The sequence below is a fragment of the Ovis canadensis genome, chromosome 1 (assembly GCF_042477335.2).
Source record: "Ovis canadensis isolate MfBH-ARS-UI-01 breed Bighorn chromosome 1, ARS-UI_OviCan_v2, whole genome shotgun sequence".
In the NCBI taxonomy this organism is placed as follows: domain Eukaryota; kingdom Metazoa; phylum Chordata; class Mammalia; order Artiodactyla; family Bovidae; genus Ovis; species Ovis canadensis.
Window position 1 is genome coordinate 23,871,197 of NC_091245.1, and position 19,202 is coordinate 23,890,398.

The following is a 19,202-nucleotide window of genomic DNA, read 5'->3' on the forward strand; positions in this document are numbered from 1 at the left end:
AAATTTCTGAATGGGCTCAAAATCAGGACCCAAGTTCTGACACAAGTGGGGCTATTTACGGTACCAATGAGATAGAATATTCAACATTAGGACCATTCTAAAAAATACAAATTTATGAAAGTCAAGTTTATAAATAACTGTGTAATATGTGGCTTCCCTGGTAACTCAGTTGGTAAAGAATCCACCCACAACGCAGGAGACCCAGGTTGATTCCTGGGTTGGGAAGACCCTTGGAGAAGGGATAGTCTACCCACTCTAGTATTCTTGGGCTTCCCTTGTGGCTCAGCTGGTAAAGAATCTGACTGCAATGTAGGAGACCTGGGTTTGATCCCTGGGTTGGGAAGATCCTCTGGAGAAGGGAAAGGCTACCCCCTCCAGCATTCTGGCCTGGAGAATTCATGGACTATTCATGTAATATGTAACATCTTTCTCTTGAGCAGGAAATACTCTTGGGTATCTTTCCTTTTTTCTTCCAAACTGCCAGCCCAGTGAGGGTGGGGACTATGTCTGTGTCATTTTGCCCACGTCCATTCCAACTTCGTATACTCAGACCCAAGTGCAGAGAAGGTTCAATATATCTATTGAATAAATGAGTAAATTAATAGATGAACAAATGCTCTGAAGGTTTGCAAACAAGGTCCAGATAATTACTTGAAGACAGATATTGGAAAGTATTTAAGCACTTGTTACATGCCAGATACTCTCATGATAAGCCAGTGAGGTAGGTAGAATTTATCCCCATTTAAAAAAATGAGCAAATAAAATCCAAGAGAGATATGACCTTGAGAAGGTCATTTGACAACCACTAGAATATAGAGCCGGAGAAGGCAATGGCACCCCACTCCAGTCCTCTTGCCTGGGAAGTCCCATGGATGGAGGAGCCTAGTAGGCTACAATCCATGGGGTCGTGAAGAGTCGGACATGACTGAACGACTTCACTTTCACTTTTCACTTTCATGTACTGGAGAGGGAAATGGCAACCCACTCCAGTACTCTTGCCTGGAGAATCCCAGAGACAGGAGCCTGGTGGGCTGCCATCTATGGGATCGCACAGTCAGACACGACTGACGTGACTTAGCAGCGGCAGCAGCAGAATATAGAGCTGGGATTCAAACCCAGGTCTGACTGAAGCCGGTGACCCTTTGCAGTCCCTCCAGCCATCAAGGAGGTTATGTGATCTATGAAAGAGATGCTAGGCCACTCCTTTGTCTGCTCTTCCTGTACTGCTCTCCTCCTCTTCTGCCCAATGGCAGAGATACAATGGTTCTGGAGAACATTATTTAAATGGCAAATAAATAGCTCCATCTTGTGAAGGACACCACACCTCATCCCTGTTGCAACAATGGTAGCTGGAATGGGAGCGATGATTTTAATTCCCCTCCTTATGATTTCCTTTTCATCTCCTCTAAAGGGTAGAGAGGAAGGCAGCTTGGTGGCTCCAGATCAACCTCACCCTGAGCATGTGGGGCTGTGTGATCCTGGAAGGGTGGCGTGGACAAGTGGAGATATATGGGGCATGCACACAATTGTCCCCCAAATGCAGCAGTTTTTCAGCATTATCAATGAGCTGAATTGGATTAAGCATATTTGCACCAAAAGCAAAATAAATATTGCTTTATTTAATGCCACTAAAAGGTTGGGATTCAATTGCCCCTGGCCCGAGGCAACTTCCAGCTCTATTGATTGGCCAGTGTCAGAATGCCAGGCAATCTATCATCAACAGCTGCTGCAAAATGCTTAGCAGGTGGGCTGGGCCCCGCTGCAGTGAAAACAGGAGGGTAGTAGGCAGTGCTCTTTGTCCCAAACACGCACACAAGGGGCAGTTATATCAACCCATTCCCCATCACCACCACTGAGATGTTTAAAGCACTTCCCTCATGTTCCTTCTTACATGATCACAACATGGATGTGGCCCAGGCTGTGGAGGCAGAAAGGATAGATAATTACATAGGTTCCAACTCAGAAGAATTTGGGTTTGAGCCCCAGATCTACCACTGAGTTATTTTATGATCTTGGACAAATTCATGTTTTTCTCAGAAATCTAAAAGCACTGGGAGTGCAGATTTAAATCAGTTTCATTTGCCACTGAGTCTTCAGTGTTAGCCCAGTGTCAAGTACATAGCCAACTCACAGAAATGTGAAGAAATGGAAATAAACAGAAAGGTTATGTAATTTGCCCTTAATTACTAACCTTAATTTTCCTTAATTTTGCAAGGAAAAGGGACAGAGACAGGACTTGAACCTGGTGTGCCCAGCTCTAAAGCCTATATTCTTTTTTTTTTTTCAAAGCAGATTTTATTTTATTTATTTTTTTAATATAAATTTATTTATTTTAATTGGAGGTTAACTACTTTACAATATTTTGTGGCAGCCCTGGGAGTCAGTTCAGTGCCTGACAGAGGGACTCATATGAGCTGAGGGGAGGATGAAATACCCTTAGCGTTTGCATGGAGAAACTAGGCCTCAAGCAGGACCTAGCATGAAAGGTACCTTTATACATAAGGCCAAATTGCCCATCATTCCTGGTTGACAACTTAGAAACAGGCACCCATCTGGGTGGGCACTTGCTCTGGCCAGATGGGAGCAGAGTCGCAGCCCACCTTGACCCCTGGACCAGGAGCCTGTGTGCAGTGCACAAACTGCATATCTGTGGGAGGTGGCCCTGTGTGCCAAGGTTCACAGCAGAGCCAGGATGAGCACTTGGGGTTCTGACCTCCACGAGTCAGCAAGGTCTTGACCCTGTCATGGTGGTTCTTCTGGCAAGGTGGTAGGACTGGGGAAGGGGGTGCTGAGACCACACCTGGGAAAAGGGTCATCTCTGACCCTAGGGGCACCCTTGGGTGCCCCTTCTCCCAGAGCTTATTCCTAGTGGACAAGGAGAAGTGTTGGAGTGCCCTTTCCTTCCCTGGGGAGGGCATGTGCTCTGGGATTCAGCAGCCCCCTTCTAGGCTCCTGCTGGACTTGGGGGGATTTCCACACTGAAACTGAAAGCAATTCTGAAAGCCAGTCACCAATCAGAAGGATCTGAGATTTCATAAAACTCAATTTCCATATTTCAAAGATGGGAAAACTAATGCCAAGGTCACACAGCTATGTAAGGGTAGAGTTGAAAGTCAATTCCAGAACTGATGGATTATTTTTCTCTCTATAAAGAACACTGACAAAGAGTAGAGAACCATTTTAAAGGCTCAAGAGGGCACATTGTCTAAAGACCTTTGAGGCTTGTTGTTTAGTCACTAAGTTGAGTCTGACTCCTTGTAACTCCATGGACGGTAGCCCACCAGCTCCTCTGTCCACAGGATTTTCCAGGCAAGAATACCGGAGTGGATTGCCATTTACTTCTTCAGGGGATCTTCCCAATCCAGGGACGAAACCCACATCTTCCTGCGTTGGCGGGCAGGTTCTTTACCACTGAGCTACCTGGGAAAAACCCTGGCACTTGGGGCTAGGAATTAGCTATTTCCATTTCTTTACTGAAAAGTGGCAGAGGAAGAAATGGAGGGAAGAAAAGTCCTTTAGCTCTTCACAGATCTGGAAACTGCCAAGACCCTTGCCCACCTGGTCTGAACCTGAGAAGTGGCTTTGGTTGCAAATGTGGACTCCAGAGCCATGTTGCCTGAGTAAGATTCTGGTGTGGCCATGGGTCAGCTGGTGGTTTAACCTCTCTGGGCCTCATACCTGATCTGCAAAATATGGATTCTGCCTGTCTCAGAGGGTTGTTTAAAGGACTGAATGAGATCAGTCATATAAACACTGGGCATACTGCCTTGTTTGAGATAAGTGCTACATACATGTTAGCTGGTCTTATGGTTTCATTCTTGGTGTGACACTCAGGATCCTCCACAAACTGGTCCCTACTTATTCCTCCAGCTTCTTTCATCATGTCCCCCAGTTTCTACACACAAGCCTTGCATATTATATGTCTTATGAGCTCGTTACAAAATGCAATCCCTTCTGCATGCTGGTGTAAAATCCCCAAGTAGCTAGGCTTGTCAGCTTCCACCTTCCCCCTTAGCCTTTGTTCAGTGTGCGAACATACACTGTAAGTCCAAGGGACTCGCAAGAGACTTCTCCAGCACCACAGTTTAAAAGAAACAATTCCTTAGCACTCAGTCTTCTTTATGGTCCTACTCTCACATCCATACATGACTACTGGGAAAACCATAGCTTTGACTAGATAGACCTTTGTTGGCAGAGTGATATCTCTGCTTTTTAATATACTATCTAGGTTTGTCACAACTTTACTTCCAAGAAGCAAGCATCTTTTAATTGTGGATGGTGGGGAAGTTGAATTTTGGAGTGAAGTATAAGAAGGCCAATTTTAGCTACAGATACAAGCTATGCCTTCCAAATCCTACTTCTATCAATAATAAAGCTAACATTCTGACCTCTATCTATCTTTCTTTCTTTCTTTTTTTTTTTTTTGAAAGAGAAACAAAGTTTATTAGAATGGGAGACACTGTTAGACCAGCAGCCCAGTCTTTCTGATCCCTGTATCTCCTCCTACATGGGTGGTAGTAGGCTGAGAGTGGGGGCAGAAGCATGATGAGTTATCACGCCTACATCTTCAGGGGGGATAATCACTAAAAATTATTAGAATAGGGTCTGACAACTTATAAAATTCCATTCATGCTTATATTATTATAATCACTTTTGTTACTTAACAGTATTATTCTTTTGGTTGAGAATGTGGTGCCAGTCTCTCTATCTGGCTGACACCCACTCACCCCTCAAGATCCATCTCACCGGCAACTGCTCCCCTGAGGGCAAGCATGGGCCAAGCCCACCACAGGTCCCCAGTTGATGCTTGGGACAAAGTACTTGCTGAGTGAGCATTTGACCATGGGGCAAGAGAGATAATCAAGGACAGGGAAGCCTGGCATGCTGCAGTCCAGGGGGTCACAAAGAGTCCACCGAGCCACTGAACACCATCAAGGGAGACAGTGGGAGGTGAAGCTGAGGAAGAGCTTCCTGAATGCTGTGCCCACCTTGAAGACAAGGCTGAAGAGTACAGGTTCCTTCTGATGGTATATAGGGAGCCCCCGAAGGATTGGGCATGGAACTGATGCTATTCCATCAGTGGTTTCGGAACCAAGACTGGGACCCATGAAGTTCTTTATTCTATCACAATGTTTTGCTCCTCTGGACTCCTCAGCCCCTAATTCTGGGTAACTGTCCCACAGAGGCCTGTCTCCACTGTAGAATCAATTATTAAAATCATCTCACTATCAACTCTAACTTTGAAAGGCTACTTGAAGGGACAGAGATGGGGAGCAGTCTCCACGGACGTCTAGCCATCTGGCCTTTCCTGCGGAACCTGGCTGGGAAGCTCATTTGAATAATTGGTTTTGGCGGTGTGCACTCGTGGGTTAGACACCTGATTACGCTGCCAGACCTGGTGTCCTTTCAGCCTCTGTAGAAGCATCACTCAGGTTATGTAAAACGGGAGAGAGTCTCTGGGAAGCGAGGCTTCGTCTGGCCCCTGTGTCGCTTGTGCTTCATCTTGGAAACCTATGCGACTCACAGACTGTGTGACCTTGAGCAAATTACCTAGCCTCTCTGTGGCTTGGATTCCTCTTTGTTCAAAGGAGCAGTGTGATTTCTGCCTAGTCTATGCTTTCTTGTAAGGTTCTCAGAGAAGGAAGGGTGGGGGAGGCGGTTGGCGTGCGGGGGTTGTGACTCAGCAGGAATGCAAGTGGAAGGACTGAGGTTGACAAGAGGTCAATGTCAGATAGCGATGGGCAAGTAGGCCCAGGAGTATGTCCCCAGAACTAGGCTTGTGATGATTCCTTCCTTCTCCTGTGCCACTAGCTAGCTCTATGAACTTAAGGGAGTTACCTAATCTACCTATGCCTCAGTCTCCTCACCTGTAAAATGAGAATAATAATACAGTTTTTCTAAGAATTAAATAAAACAATACATGCAAAATACCTAGAATAAGGCCAGATCCAGGAGGTTCAATAGTCTATTTATCATCACCATTATCATCGTCATCACTATCACTGTCATCATTACTGTCATCATCATCATCAGCACCATCATCGTCATCAGCACCATCATCGTCAGCACCATCACCATTGTCATCACCATCATCGTCATCATCACCACCATCGTCATCAGCACCATCGTCATCAGCACCATCATTGTCATCATCACCACCATCGTCATCAGCACCATATCGTCATCACCATCATCGTCATCAGCACCATCGTCATCAGCACCACCATCGTCATCATCACCATCATCATCACCATCATCGTCATCAGCACCAGCATCATCATGAGCACCATCATCGTCATCAGCACCATCATCGTCATCACCATCATCGTCATCAGCACCAGCATCATCATGAGCACCATCATCGTCATCAGCACCATAGTCATCACCATCATCGTCATCGGCACCATCGTCATCACCATCATCGTCATCAGCACCATCGTCATCACCATCATCGTCATCAGCACCATCGTCATCAGCACCATCGTCATCACCATCATCGTCATCAGCACCATCGTCATCACCATCATCGTCATCAGCACCATCATCATCAGCACCATCGTCATCACCACCATTGTCATCAGCACCACCATCGTCATCAGCACCACCATCATCATCACCATCATCGTCATCAGCACCATCATCGTCATCACCATCATCGTCATCACCATCATCGTCATCACCATCATCGTCATCAGCACCATCGTCATCAGCACCATCGTCATCAGCACCATCGTCATCACCACCATCGTCATCAGCACCATCGTCATCAGCACCATCATTGTCATCATCACCACCATCGTCATCAGCACCATATCGTCATCACCATCATCGTCATCAGCACCATCGTCATCAGCACCATCGTCATCACCATCATCGTCATCAGTACCACCATCATCATCAGCACCACCATCGTCATCAGCACCATCATCATCACCATCATCGTCATCAGCACCAGCATCATCATGAGCACCATCATCGTCATCAGCACCATCGTCATCAGCACCATCATCGTCATCAGCACCATCATCATCACCATCATCGTCATCAGCACCAGCATCATCATGAGCACCATCATCGTCATCAGCACCATCGTCATCAGCACCATCATCGTCATCAGCACCATCATCATCACCATCATCGTCATCAGCACCAGCATCATCATGAGCACCATCATCGTCATCAGCACCATCGTCATCAGCACCATCATCGTCATCAGCACCATCATCATCACCATCATCGTCATCAGCACCAGCATCATCATGAGCACCATCATCGTCATCAGCACCATAGTCATCACCATCATCGTCATCGGCACCATCATCATCACCATCATCGTCATCAGCACCATCGTCATCACCATCATCGTCATCAGCACCATCATCGTCATCACCATCATCGTCATCACCATCATCGTCATCACCATCATCGTCATCAGCACCATCGTCATCAGCACCATCGTCATCACCATCATCGTCATCAGCACCATCGTCATCACCATCATCGTCATCAGCACCATCGTCATCAGCACCATCGTCATCACCACCATCGTCATCAGTACCATCATCGTCATCAGCACCATCGTCATCAGCACCATCGTCATCACCACCATCGTCATCAGCACCACCATCGTCATCAGCACCACCATCATCATCACCATCATCGTCATCAGCACCATCATCGTCATCACCATCATCGTCATCACCATCATCGTCATCAGCACCATCGTCATCAGCACCATCGTCATCACCACCATCGTCATCAGTACCATCATCGTCATCAGCACCATCGTCATCAGCACCATCGTCATCACCACCATCGTCATCAGCACCACCATCGTCATCAGCACCACCATCATCATCACCATCATTGTCATCAGCACCATCATCGTCATCACCATCATCGTCATCACCATCATCGTCATCAGCACCATCGTCATCAGCACCATCGTCATCAGCACCATCGTCATCACCATCATCGTCATCAGCACCATCGTCATCACCACCATCGTCATCAGCACCATTGTCATCACCACCATCGTCATCAGCACCACCATCATCATCAGCACCGTCATCAGCACCATCATCGTCATCACCACCATCGTCATCAGCACCATCGTCATCAGCACCATCGTCATCACCATCATCGTCATCAGCACCATCGTCATCATCACCATCGTCATCAGCACCACCATCGTCATCAGCACCGTCATCAGCACCATCATCGTCATCACCATCATCGTCATGAGCACCATCATCGTCATCACCATCATCATCATCAGCACCATCGTCATCACCACCATCGTCATCAGCACCACCATCGTCATCAGCACCGTCATCAGCACCATCATCGTCATGAGCACCATCATCGTCATCACCATCATCGTCATCACCATCATCGTCATCAGCACCATCGTCATCACCATCATCGTCATCAGCACCACCATCGTCATCAGCACCACCATCGTCATCAGCACCGTCATCAGCACCATCATCGTCATGAGCACCATCATCGTCATCAGCATCATCGTCATCACCATCATCGTCATCAGCACCACCGTCATCAGCACCATCGTCATCAGCACCATCGTCATCATCACCATGACTATCACCACCATCATCATCATCATCAACACTCATCATTATAACTTTTCATCCTGCACAAGTGAGTGAAGTGAAATCGCTCAGTCGTGTCCAACTCTTTGTGACCCTGTGGACTGTAGCCCACCAGGCTCCTCCATCCATGGGATTCTCCAGGCAAGAATACTAGAGTGAGTTGCCATTTCCTTCCCCAGGGGACCTTCCTGACTCAGGGATTGAACCCAGGTCTCCTGCATTGCAGGCAGATGCTTTAACCTCTGAGCCACCATCCTGCGCACCATGTCTCAAATATAGACCGTGACAAACATCTGGAGCATGTTCAGAAGACAGCAGGAAGGACGGGGAGAGGACTGGATTTCAGATCACATATGAAAAGCTGTAAAGCTCTGGGGATGTTCAGCCAGGAGAACGGGAGCTGACGGTGGTTGGAGTGAGTGAGGAGTGGGGAGACGTGGGGACACACAATCCTCAAATAGCTGAAATGCTACCACGTAGAAGATGGGTCGAGCCTGATTAATCCTTCAGGGGCAGAAAGCAGAAATGATGGCTGACAGGTTTAGCGTGGATATGCTGTTGCTGCTAAGCCGCTTCAGTCGTGTCCAACTCTGTGCGATCCCATAGAGAGCAGCCTGCCAGGCTCCGCTGCCCCTGGGATTCTCCAGGCAAGAGCGCTGGAGTGGGTTGCCATTTCCTTCTCCATTAGCGTGGATATAAACACCCTCTAATAGTCAGAGCTGGCATCAGGGTGGCGCTTCTCAAGGTTCCCTTGCCCTAGGTGGGGCCCTGGATAAGCTCTCTCTGAGGCCCCATCCCACTTCAAGGCTGACGAGGCTGAGAGAGGCGGCAAGGTGGTGGTGGGTGGCCGGGGGGCTGCGGGCATGTGGCCTGTGTAGGGAAGGAGGCAGAGTGAGAAGGGGCTTGCAGATACCAATTGGTGAGGCAACTTGCAGTGGATCTTTGTGCTCACTTCCCATTGATGAAAAACGCACAGTTTTATGCTTGTCGAAGAACAAATAGAATACTGATACACATTTTTTTACGTAGCTAATTTTGTTTTCCATTCTATTTTGGACAGTTGAGAATGCTTCCTTCTTTGGCTATTGAGGTGAGCGGGGTTGGTTGGTTACAGCGTCTGTGCATGCACGTGTGTGTGTCCCTATGTGTGTATCTACATGTGTGTTGTTTGTAAGTGTGTGTATGTGTGTGCTGGAAATACCTCCCCTGGTGTTTTACCCTCTGTAATGATGATTGCTGTAAAAATCTCTCTTTATAACCCTTCTATGTCTGGTGGACTGTATACATTCTTCAAAAACCTTCCCTCATCACCCCTAGTCAGAAGGAAGCACTCCCTGCTTTCACAATACAGTGTAGCCATGGATTTAATTTGTAGCAGGCTAGGCCTGGCCAGCTTGGATTCATAAGCCTGATCTGACCCTTCCTGCTAAGGGACCCGGGGCAAGTTCTTTGGTATCTCTGGGCCTCAATTTGCTTCCCTAATTAAAAAGGGGCCGTAATACTACCTCCACCTCAGGGTTGTTTTGAGTGTTACCAGGGATGATATATATAATGTGTGGTTAGTAGGCACTTAGGCACTAGCTCTGATGATGTCCAGGCTTCCGCAGCATGACACACACCCCTCTAGTACAAATACTGGGCCTCTTATTGCCAAAGGCTGCCTCTGATCTCCATCTGCTTCCCTAAGGCGCAGCACAGGGCTTGACACTCAGCAGGCCCTTGACAAACCTTAGTTAAATTGGATTTACTGTGCTGGAGCATTCTTTGCTACATAAAGCTCACCAGGGCCAACAGACAGAATGTGTTGCATGTCTGCGGGTTGTAGCAGCATCCGTTTCTACTGCGGGGTCTGCAGAGCCGTGCGATAAAGCTGAATCATTTCTGTACCACCCGTGGAGGTCTGCTCCTCTCCCTCATCTCCGTACTCTCAAGAAGCACTGAGGCTTCCCAAAGATGAGAAATTTCACAGCATCCTAATATCTTTTGGGTAACTGTGTATTTTATGATGACTAATAGGCAATTACTATGGTAATGTTGCAATTCAGCATGTGTGAGGTTTGGGAAATGAGAAATTATGGGTAACTATGTTGGACTCATTTCTATGGTAACAAAAAGTAATTGTCATTAAATATCAGTGATACGGAGGCTGTACCTGGTAATTATAGATTTTTATGCCCAGAAACATAAATAAAACCAATAAATTTATTCAAAGGTCTACGACTGTTTACTTATGCGTGACTCTATGGAATACACAATGACAAGCACCTAATTAAGAAGTGCAAACCTAATGCAGAGTTTCATATTGTCATATAGAGATGGAGAGTCTGTTTCTCACCTGCAAGGAAAACTGCACATCACCCAGGCCCCGTGGGGTACAGGTAGGGATGGAGGGGTCTCCTGTGCAAAGGAAGTGATGGGGAGGAGGAGGTGATGGAGAGAGAGAATAAGGGCTGCACTGTGTGGGGATGGCCAACCTACTGCAGGACGGTGAGAGCCACCAACAACCACAGACCTACTCAGCCCGTCACCCTGGACACCAAAGGCCTGCCAACCTCTGCCTTGTAACTCTTGTCTCTGTAAGTACCTGAAGTTACAGTGTTTATCCCTCTATCCTTCCAGGCCTGAGATTCCCCTCCTAAACCTCTCCAAATATGCTCAAATTGCATTGATACGTTATACCACTATTTTTACATTGTGATAAAATGCACATAACACAAAATGTACCATTTTAATCATTTTTAAGTGTACAATTCAGTGGTATAAAGTATGTTCACAATGTTGTGCAATGATCACCACCAGCTATCTCCAAACCTTTTCCTCTCGTAAAACTGAAACTCTATATCCATTAAACAATAACTCTCCTCCCCCAGCTCCACCAGCCAGCCCTTGGAAATCACCATTCTACTTTCTGTCTCTATGATTTTGACTACTCCTAAGTACTTCGTATTAGTGGAATCATAAAATATCTGTCTTTCTGTGTCTGGCTTATTTCGCTTAGCATAACGTCCCCCGGTTCATCTGTGCTGCGGCTGTGCCATTCTTGACAGAGCCCATCTCCAGCGCCTCTGCTAAATGATAAGTATCCTGCACTTCGTTTTCCTCTTCCAAGAGGGCAGCGGGGAACTGAAGCTGGGGAGAGAAGGGTCTTGCCTCAGGATGAGAAGGCTCCGGAGAGTAGGGAAAGCTAGCCTGCTAGTTCTCCGCTTCTGTCTCCAGCTTGTAGGACACAGGCGGTGTCTGGCAGTGTAGAGAGCCCTGAACACACCAAGGGACCTTAAACACAGCTCTTCACCTCTGCAGACTTGGTTTCCCCTTTGCTCAAATGGATATAATAAAAACTGACTTTCCTTTCTCAAACAGTTGTGGTAATGATCCAAGGTGGTTTCTAAGTGTAATGCCCTGTACAAGAACTAAGTGTGGCTCTGAACCCAAAGTTCACTAAATCATTAGAGCAGCTCATTATAGTGTTTATGTCACAATAGCATAAGGTCAAAACAACTAGGGTTAGGAGGCTGAGTTGCTGAAAGTAAAGGGTTGGGAGCTGAGGGCATCTGGTGATGATTGCTCTACCTGTGAACACAGCTCCAGGCAAGAATACTGGAGCAGGTGGCCATTTCCTGCTCCAGGGGATCTTCCCAACCCAGAGATCAAATCCATATCTCTTGCACTGCAGGCAGGTTTCTAAATGTCTGAGCCATCAAGGAAGCCCCTGTGCCATTTCCTAGTTACTAAGCGCTGCTCTGGAGTTTATTGACTCATTTGGATAGTTATATATCAAAGGCTGGTTCTGTCCTGGAAACTGTGCCAGGCTTTGGGGATAAAGTCCTGACTTCAGGGAGCTTACGGTCTAGAGGTGGAGACAGTCATTCAATAAATAAGCACATGATTACAAACTGGGGCAAGGGCTGTGAAAGGATAATTCAGAGTGCTCTGAAAGAGTGTAATGGGAAGCCTGATTTATATTGGAGAATCTAGGCAGCCTTTCTGTGTGTGTGTGTGTGTGTGTGTGTGTGTGTGTGTGTTTGTATGTGTGTGCATGTGTGTATTAGTCAGTCATGTCTGACTCTTTCTGACCCCATGGACTATAGCCTGCCAGACTCTTCTGTCCATGGAATTCTCCAGGCAAGAATATTGGACTGGGCTTCTATTCCCTTCTCCAGCGGATCTTTTTGACCCAGGGATTGAACTCATATCTGCTGCATTGCAGGCAGGTTCTTTATCTTCTGAGCCACTAGGGAAGCCTGGCCATTCTGTGAAGTGGCATTAAACCTCAGACCTAAACTGAAGAAAATGGCCAGTGTTATTAGAGTGTAGTAAGTGAGACAGAGACAGCAAAGACAGGGTTTCCCTGGTGACTCAGTGGTAAAGAATCCACCTGTCAATGCAAGAGACAGAAGTTTGATCTCTAGGTCAGGAAGATACTCTGGAGAAGGAAATGGCAACCCTCTCCAGTATTCTTGCCTGGGAAATCCCACAGACAGAGGAGGCTTGTGGGCTATAGTCCATGGGTTTTCAAGAGTCAGATAGAACTTAGGAGCTAAACAGCAAAAGTCAGACAGACAGTATAGCTGGCCTATGTTTTCATTAGATACCATAATACTGTTGCTATCTCCTGTTACACCAGCTCCTGTTATAGAAGGCTGCCAGAGAGTGTATTGTGGCTGCTATAACTCTGGTTCTCTCTACCCCTCCCATAATCCAGAGTCTGGGAGCACACATAGGAGTCTAGTAAGTAAACACTGCTGCTCTTTTATATAAAGTACATCATCTATCATGGGACAGGTGTCATCATTGCCCATTAAATGCTAGAGTGCACCTTGTCTATTTTACTATAAATACCATAGTGTTGGTACTTGTATTATTAAATATAGGGCTTCCTTGGTAGCTCAACTGGTAAAGAATCCACCTGCAATATAGCAGAGCCCGGTTCGATCTCTGGGTTGGGAAGATGCCCTGGAGAAGGGAACGGCTATCCACTCCAGTATTCTGGCCTAGAGAATTCCATGGACTGTGTAGTCCATGGGGTCACAAAGAATCAGACACCTTTGCATGGTCAAAGCTGGGAAATCTGATGCCTCTTTCTAGATTCGATTACATGGTTCTTTAGCATAGGAGAAGAAAAAGAGAAGGAAAAAGAGGAGGAGGGGTGGGGGGAGAAGAGGCATTTGGAGGGCAAGGAGTAGATTTTTATTATTTGCAAGCATAGAAAGCTTCACAAAGATCCTTCTTCACAGAGTTGCTGCTAGCATTGAGACAAGCGTGTGAGTGCCTGACATGGCACTGGGCAGAATTCTTGGACTGGCATTTTCCAGGTGTTTTATAATCCCTAACCTCCCTGGGGACAGGGTGGTGTGAAGGTGGTGGTAGAGCAGGTGAGGGTGGTGGAGAAAGAGGTTTCCTTGGGAAACACTGAACACTATATTCCCCTCTTGGGATTCCTGTTAACTAGCATAGTCAAAATGGAAAAAGCTTAGTGTAGAAGAGAGTTTTTAACTTTGCCTAGGTGTATGTACTCCTGCCTGGAAAATCCCATGGATGGAGGAGCGTGGTAGGCTGCAGTCCATGGGGTCGCAAAGAGTCGGAGACGACTGAGTGACTTCACTTTCACTTTTCACTTTCATGCATTGGAGAAGGACATGGCAACCCACTCCAGGGTTCTTGCCTGGAGAATCCCAGGGATGGGGGAGCCTGGTGGGCTGCCGTCTACGGGGTCGCACAGAGTTGGACACGACTGAAGCGACTTAGCAGCAGCAGCAAGTGTATGTTTTCCAGATTTACTTGAGCTCTAAAACCATTCTTCCCCTGTAATGCCTGGGCAAGTCCCACCAAACCATGGGACACTGAGCTGTGGCTGGTAGGGTAGCTCTGTGAGGGGCTGGCCTACAGAACCTCTAAGGTACCTTGAAACTCTCCTTTTGTAGACTTTATTATTTTTCACATCCCCCAAATATTTAACGGGGAATTTTCATGATTGACAGGCTTTTTGTTGCTACCCAGAGCTGTTCTGGCAACAGGATTAATGCCTGTGGTTATAGATTTTCTTCAACTCTTATAATGAGAATCACATACTCTTGCTGGGAGAAGGCTGAGATTTTAAACTTCAGTACAGGACCATTTCTGAGGGGGTGGAATTCTTTTATCCTGAAAGGCCCAAATCACAAAACTTGGACAGCTTGGGGACATATAAAAAGCAGTTACCTCCCCATCACCACCCCCACTGGCCATCTGAAGCCCAGAAAGAGAAGGCATTTTGGCCAAGGTCAAAGACCTCTTTCCAACTGGTCATCCCAGGACAGCAGATGATGACATAAATAAGTATGTGGAATGGACAGTACTGACCTCTCTCTGACCATGGCTGCTCTTGTAATTAACCAGAAATGTTAACATCAATCAAATGGTCCTTCCACCACCATTATCGCCAATATTGCATTCTGTCCAGGAAAGGTGGAAAGGCACTGCTCCCAGGCCTGCAGCAGCCATAAAACCTGCCAGTGCTAATGAACCATTACTTGAGCCAATTAAGAGGAAGCAAAACTGTCTTTAATTAAGGCATCATGAATCCCATGGGTTCTGTCTAACTCATACCCAGGGGTACTAGGAAGCTTCTGTGGACCCAATTGCCACACTCTGGAAAAGCATTAAACTAGCTCTGTTCCAAAAGGACCTGATAGGATGTCAGGAAATGTGGGTTCTGCTCTGAGCTCTGCCACTGACCTTGGGCAAGTCCCATTTGATCTCTGAACCCCCGTGCCTTCATCAGGAAAGTCATCTCTTTTTTTTTTGTACTTGTATCCACCAAATTCTTTTTGAGCATCTACTATGTGCTGACCCCTGATGATAGGCACTGGGGAACACAAGGACAATTAAGGCTCAATGTTTTCCCTCTGGTGGTTTTAGGACCATGGGGTCCTTGCAATGGGGTAAGACACATTCAATAGCCAGGCCTGTGGGAGCTCAGAGAAGGGAATGGCCAATTCTTTTTGGGGGGTTGGGGGATGTTTTTCAGAAGAAAAGGTACAAACTGAGTTGCAAGGAAGGATTAGTGAGATGGGGGCTCTTCCCTGGTAGTTCAGAGAGTAAAGAATCTGCCTGCAGTGCAGGAAACCTGAGATTGATCCCTGAGTTGGGAAGATCTCCTAGAGAAGGGAATGGCTATCCACTCCAGTAGTCTTGTCTGGAGAATTCCATGAACAGAGAAGCCTGGTGGGCTACTGTCCATGGGGTCACCAAGAGTCGGATACCACTGAGCAACTAACACAAAAACACACAAAGTGAGATGAGGACGGGACTAGGAAGACCTGGACAGAGGGCCTTTATGAAGGTGAGGTATCAGGCCCCAACAGGACCTGTGTAAGGAACCAGGCCTTCCTTAGAATGCCAGAGCAATGATTCTAAGGCTAGAGGGTGGGGGGTTAGGCAACAGGTCACACAGAGTCTTACATCAAAGCTGGGGAGCTTGAATGTTACCTTAGGAATTCTAGGACCAATCAGCTCTCAAGCTGTATAATTAGGGCAGTGAAGTTAGTCAGTGATTTACTGGTTGTATGACTTTGGCCCAGTCTGTTGCCTCAAAGGTGAAATAAGGCTAATAACACACTCTCTCTCAGAGGATTCAATGTTCTCTCAGCAGATGGTTCCCCGGGCAGTGGAATTTTCAGCTGTAAATTATGCGGCTAAGCCAGGAGAAAGAGTTCAAGATGTAAAGTGCATGAGTGAGTGTGGGGCCAGCCAGTATGCTCACACCAAAGAGAAATGCTACCCACATGATGCAGGCTGCGGCTCTCCTTCATTAATAATCTCCAAGAAGAAATCCAGAAACAAAATGGTAACTGTCATTACCACCATATGCTCAAAAGCACATTCATCGCCACTGTTTCTTTGTGAGCACTGATGCTCACAAATGCCCTGCCAGGTAAGTAATTATGATCTTAATTATGCAAGAGAAACTGCAGTGCATCAGAGAGGGAAAGTGAATTCTCCAAGGTTACACAGGAAGTAGGCACCAAAACTGATACTAGGTCTCCTGGTTCCTGATCCAGCAAACTGCCCAGGAAACTCCAGCAAGTGACCTCACATGACTGCACGAACTAGCCAAGACCAGCTCATCACGTCCTCAGGAGCTGGGGTGAAACTGCCGATGAACTCATGAGTAGTCTGAAAATTCCTCCTCAAAAACATAGCCCCTTTTTCTTCTTGCTTTCATACCACCATCCAAGCATTCTCCCCCATCCCTCACCTGTAATTGCCCAGATAGACACCATCAGGGTTGAGCATGGGTGCAATTTTGAAGACCAGGTATTCTCGTAGGACACGAGCAACAGGGTGCTGGCTTATGAGGAAGTCAATGATCCCTGGGGAAAAAAAAGAAGCATCTGGGTTAGTGTCAACATATTTCAGGAAGGAGGGAGTACCTTTCCTCAGCTGGGAAAAACAGTGCGAGATCAGAGGTGATTTGGGGGCCTACGTTGTTAGCCACTGTGGGCACATGGCTATGAATTAGGTATTGCCCAGTGAATTTTACAAATAATATCTCTGTTTCCAGGACATAGCTCAAGATGTAATATTGAAGTTCAAGGCTTGGAGGACAGCATGTCCTGCTCAAGAGCACAGGAAAGGCCTCCAGGAAAAGACAGCATGTGAGCTATGCCTTGGAGTCTTGACAGATAGAGATAGGGGAGAGGCAGGATAATTCTGAACAATAAAAGCAGAGTTGCTCCCTAATGGGTCCACTACCAGCTAGCTAAAGGCTGACATTAGTTTGGATGATTGTGGGGCCGAAGACCTTAAGAGGTCTCAGTCCTCATGCGGCTGGGAAACATGCACTGGGAAACAGAGAGAAGTCACAAAAAGAGAGGGAGGTTTTGTTGATACCACCAACTCTACTCCTTTCCCCACTTAAAGGGTCCTCTGTTTCCAGACCCCAGGGCTGGCTGCCTTCTCAGCGTCTCACTAGGACAAATACCACCTTGCCTCCTGGTCACCAGATTTAGGACTGTCTCCTCCATGACTCTTTTCCTATAGTCAGGCAGTCCCTGTGTCTCTTCTTTGAAACTAGCAAATCTGCCCCTCATCTCCATCCCCCTGCCTCTCTTCTGTTCTAGGCCACCATCAAATCTGGCCCGGATGAGAGCAACCAGAGCTGGCCTAGTTGACAGTGAAAACCTCTGGAAGATGCCCTTATCACTACAGCCAGAGGGATTGTCCTGAAGCGCAAACCTGACCCTGTCACCACCTTTGTTGATGTCCTGGCCATGGCCTGCACACATCTACAGGGGAGGAGGTAAGAAAACAAGAACAGAGTCTTTGCCCCAACCCTCTTTTTCTCCATGTTTCTACTTATTCCTCGGAGACCTGAAAAATATAGACAAAATGGAACTCTGGCATTCCATGAGATGCCTGACATGCTGGAAAGTGACAGGAGAGCACACAACCCTTCCAAAAGCACAGAAGGAGAACTGAGAGAGCTCTTCCCCTGCTGGAGAGAGCAGAAAATGTATCAAGGAGAAAGAAGCTTTGAGCTGGGCCCTGACAGATAGGTAGGTTTTGATAGCCAGACAGGAGGAAGCAGCGGGGTAACTAAGAACAATCCATGTGCCCAGTGGCAGGCCCTTAGCTCTTGGAATGATAAGTCACTCTGTGGCACGTTCCAGAGCTGCTGTGACCAGGGAGGGATATCTTGGGCTGAGAATCCATTGGAAGCCGAGAGCCAGTTGGACATCATTTACTGCACAGCTGACATGGCGGTAGACCAGATGCCCTAATTTATTTGTTGGTTTTCATATGAAAGCTGTGGTTTGCCAGTAAATAGGCAGGGTAATGATGCCAAGCACCCTTGTTAGGGGCTAATAATCGCTTAATCTGTCCACTAATTGACCCCAGCTCCCGGGGCAGCCCTCCATCAAGGAGCCAGACAGTGCTCAGGGCCTGGCCATGCTGCCTCAGAGAATGGCTTCTGGAAATGGAGCAGTTCATTGTGAGCCATCCTCCTTCACAGATGAGCAGATTAATTGTGCTGCTGATTAGGCAGCTAATAAGGGGATGAGAGGAAACAAAGCCAGACTGGAGGCTGCAGCCACCCAAAGTGAGCATGGGGCAAGGAAAGCAGAAGTTTTAGACTCAGCTCTTGGCTAGAGGTCAGACTCAGTTCAACAGGAATCTTTCCCATTGAGGAGGAAATTGGGAGATCTTTCACTTTTATTTGGGGAGGGGGTGGTAAGTGAAGAGGAAAATGAGGAGAAATGTCAGAGCAAGAGTGGAGAGGAAATGCTATCCCCCAGTATGGGCCAAAAGTGTGGAATGGACCAAGGAAGAAGAGTGTGCAGACTTGGAGATCTGCATGGACTGGTTGTTAGTTTTCTCTGACCAGTTTCCTCATCCTGACATAGCGGTAATGATCTGGAAGAATTCTGTGGGACTGACTTAGAACTCCTGCATTTTGACTGCTGGTCTCAGCACCTGAACATTGTAATGTGCTCTCATAAAGTCACTTAGATCAAAGGTTGAAACGCAGTGGGGGTAATAAAAATCAGAATGCAGCCTAGAAGTAGGTGTTGTGGTCTGTGAAGCTGACTGTCTGTGGGATCTGGGAAC

The 19,202-nt window shown here is 47.0% G+C and overlaps 1 protein-coding gene across 1 annotated transcript in view; it reads right to left on the reverse strand.

The window, feature by feature from the left end:
- AGBL4 (AGBL carboxypeptidase 4) overlaps positions 1–19,202 on the reverse strand; it is a 1,455,026-nt gene that overhangs the window by 116,170 nt on the left and 1,319,654 nt on the right. Inside the window, exon 8 of the mRNA XM_069590969.1 lies at positions 16,849–16,963. Coding sequence (XP_069447070.1) covers positions 16,849–16,963 — 115 coding nt within the window. The remainder of the gene's footprint in view (positions 1–16,848; positions 16,964–19,202) is intronic.